The following is a 2699-nucleotide window of genomic DNA, read 5'->3' as shown; positions in this document are numbered from 1 at the left end:
CTGTTCTGGGACATACAGGCCGGTCAGTCAAACAGACACCGTGTTGGGTAGTGTGGCTGGTACAAACACTTTGTTCTGGGACAAATAGGCCTAGTCTCTCGGGACACATTACATTTGATTCTGGGAGACCAGGCTAGGTGACAAAGAGCTCACTCACATCCAGTTGCAGTTCCAGCTTGTTGATCTCATCACTGGCCTGATTCAGGTGCTCTAGCTCCTCCTGAGAGAGAGAGAGCATTACAACACGGCATATAGACATGACATTTGAAATATCTTTATTCTTTTGTGAGCGTAATTACTGTTCATTTTGTATTGTTTATTTCACTTTTGTTTATTATCTATTTCATTTGCTTTGGCAATGTAAACACATGTTTCCCATGCCAATAAAGCCCCTTAAATTGAAATTGAATTAACTGTAAAGAGAGAGAGTGAGAAAGAGTGGGAGGGAGGGAGAGCGAGAATAGGAAGAGGTTTAGTATTGGCCCTGGTCTTCATCACAATAAGCGATTAGGAAAAGGTTTCATATTTGGCTTAGCCTGGGCATAAATTGAATTACAATAAGCATGAAAGGAATCSCTGTGAAATTGTGGAATTAATTTGCAATGCAGATGTGGACTTTAAGTTGCATAACTAGGCTAAATAATGCAAGCATCTGCCATACTGACATTTAGTTTCCCTATGGTTATTAATTTAGCTATATTGACTGGGATGAGTATGCACTTGTCAAGCAGCCTACAGTACATGTAACCAGTATGAAGCATGGATTTGCAATAAAACAAGTCAGATACTGTACAGGCTGCTGTACTGTCTGTCTAAAGGACACTTTCAATAAAAAAATAAAAATAAAACGTACCTGAATTCTAGGGTCCAATTCCTCTTCATATTTGCCTTCATCGGCATCCTCAATATTTTTCCCAGTAACAGCGTCATCCTTACGTTCTGTTTTCATCTTGTCCAGAGTGTTTTCGTTGCCTCCATCTCCTCCTCCTTTCAGGATGCAGTTGTCCCCATCCTCAGCCTCTTCGCCYGGGGTCTCCTCACGTAGGCCCGCCACTTCGGGACCCCCAGAGCCGGATGGACTTTCACGCGAACTCCCTGGTTCCATTTGTGGCCCGCTGTGTTTGGGGYTTTGCTCGACAAAAGATTAAATGTAAATGCATAAAAGTCGTATAAATGTTKAAATACGTGCTATGTGCACCACATGTTGGAAATCCACGTTTGCAATCAGCACCTATTCCTATCTAAACTAGCAGCTAGATATCTGTTATTTGCTAGCTAAATGCTGTAATCAAGCCATTGCTTTCCTTGGCAGGCTAACTAGCTAAGGTTAGCTAGCTGCTAGTTCGCTGAATTTGCAGGTACATACAGCTAGCTAGCTCAAGCTGTTGCTCCATTTACGCCGGATAACGTCATCATATTATCTGTGGTGCAGCGTGAACCAGTCAAATACTGTTGCTTTAGACAAACCGGTCCTTCTGCCTTGTCATGACATGTCAATTTGAGGCTTGGTGTCCCCCTCCCCGCCCCATTTTTTCCCTGCTGTGTTGGCAGCCCTAGCTGGAGGTGTGAAATGTATAATCCGTGACAAATTTTCAAATGGTTCCATTGGATGTTTGATTTAATCAAATTACACAYTATTTAAAAAAACWAAAAAACATTGAGAACATTAAATGCATTTCATAGTATCAGCCCTGCATGTTAAATCCCCACATTTATATGCATGGCTCTTTCCTCTGCAATGAAATACATCCAACTTATGTTTGAATGCTTGTTAAAAAAWWAAAWAAAAAWAAGTGTTCTTTCTTAAATTTATTTAACTAGGCAAGTCAGTTAAGAACAAATGCTTATCTACAATGACGGCCTAGGAACAGTGGGTTGACAGCCTTGTTCAGGYGCAGAAAGACACATTTTTACATTGTCAGCTCGGGGATTCGATCTAGCCACCTTTCGGTTACTGGCCCAACACTCTAACCYCTAGGCTACCTGCCGCTACATTCCGCCCCGTATTGCATAAGTATTGCAGGCTAAGTCATACATTTCTTTAAATAATTTTATTTGCCCACCAACCCAAAAMGAGACAATGGCAATATCACCAACAAAAACAGAGACAAAGCACTTGCTTCCTCCATTTTGTCCTACCCAGCACCAGTCACGGTAGCCTTGGTGCCAGTCTTACCTTGCCAACTCCTTACGGAATTGCCATGTTTGGCTTGACAATGACAACGTAGGTAAGAGCACAAACAGATCTGGCACCAGGCTACAGCCATTGCTCTGCTGTGTCCAATTCAAGATCCAGTACAGTATATACAGAACTCTCCATATACCTTCTTCAGAAGATCATTCAACCGTCACCCCTAAGAAAAAAATAATCATTGTGTAAAAAAAAGAAAAAAGATCCTTATTATTTTTTTTCTCTTCATCCCCCTCTGTTATCAAGTGTGACTCTTCTGTCGTTTCCAGAACCTCTTGACTTCGCCGTGTCCCTGCGGTGAAACCACAATCACCCTGTGAGCCACGTTCTGCCACACCAGACAGCCCAGGCTCTGGAGAATGGAACACAGACAGACAGAGAGAGTAAATACACTATAAATACAACCCATATTTATGCTTAATTTATTTTCCCCTTTTGTACTTTAACCATTTGTACATCGTTACAACACTGTATATATACATAATATGACATTTGTAATGTCTTTATT

The 2699-nt window shown here is 41.4% G+C and overlaps 2 protein-coding genes across 2 annotated transcripts in view; both read right to left on the bottom strand.

Moving 5' to 3' along the window:
• The window catches only part of LOC112071920 (SH3 domain-binding protein 5-like), an 11237-nt gene extending 9745 nt beyond the window's left edge, over positions 1-1492 (bottom strand). The window contains exons 1-2 of the mRNA XM_024139337.2: positions 854-1492; positions 158-220 (exon numbers count right to left, since the gene is read on the bottom strand). Coding sequence (XP_023995105.1) covers positions 158-220; positions 854-1105 — 315 coding nt within the window. The 5' untranslated portion in view covers positions 1106-1492. The remainder of the gene's footprint in view (positions 1-157; positions 221-853) is intronic.
• Positions 1493-2036: 544 nt separating this feature from the next.
• Positions 2037-2699, bottom strand: part of gtf2h4 (general transcription factor IIH, polypeptide 4) — a 22534-nt gene continuing 21871 nt past the window's right edge. Inside the window, exon 14 of the mRNA XM_024139338.2 lies at positions 2037-2543. Within this exon, the coding sequence (XP_023995106.1) occupies positions 2433-2543 (111 nt within the window). The 3' untranslated portion in view covers positions 2037-2432. The remainder of the gene's footprint in view (positions 2544-2699) is intronic.

Source organism: Salvelinus sp. IW2-2015, unplaced genomic scaffold, assembly GCF_002910315.2.
Source record: "Salvelinus sp. IW2-2015 unplaced genomic scaffold, ASM291031v2 Un_scaffold1770, whole genome shotgun sequence".
Classification (NCBI taxonomy): Eukaryota; Metazoa; Chordata; class Actinopteri; order Salmoniformes; family Salmonidae; genus Salvelinus; species Salvelinus sp. IW2-2015.
The sequence above is the reverse complement of the archived record's forward strand: the minus strand, read 5'-3'. Positions and strand labels throughout refer to the sequence as shown.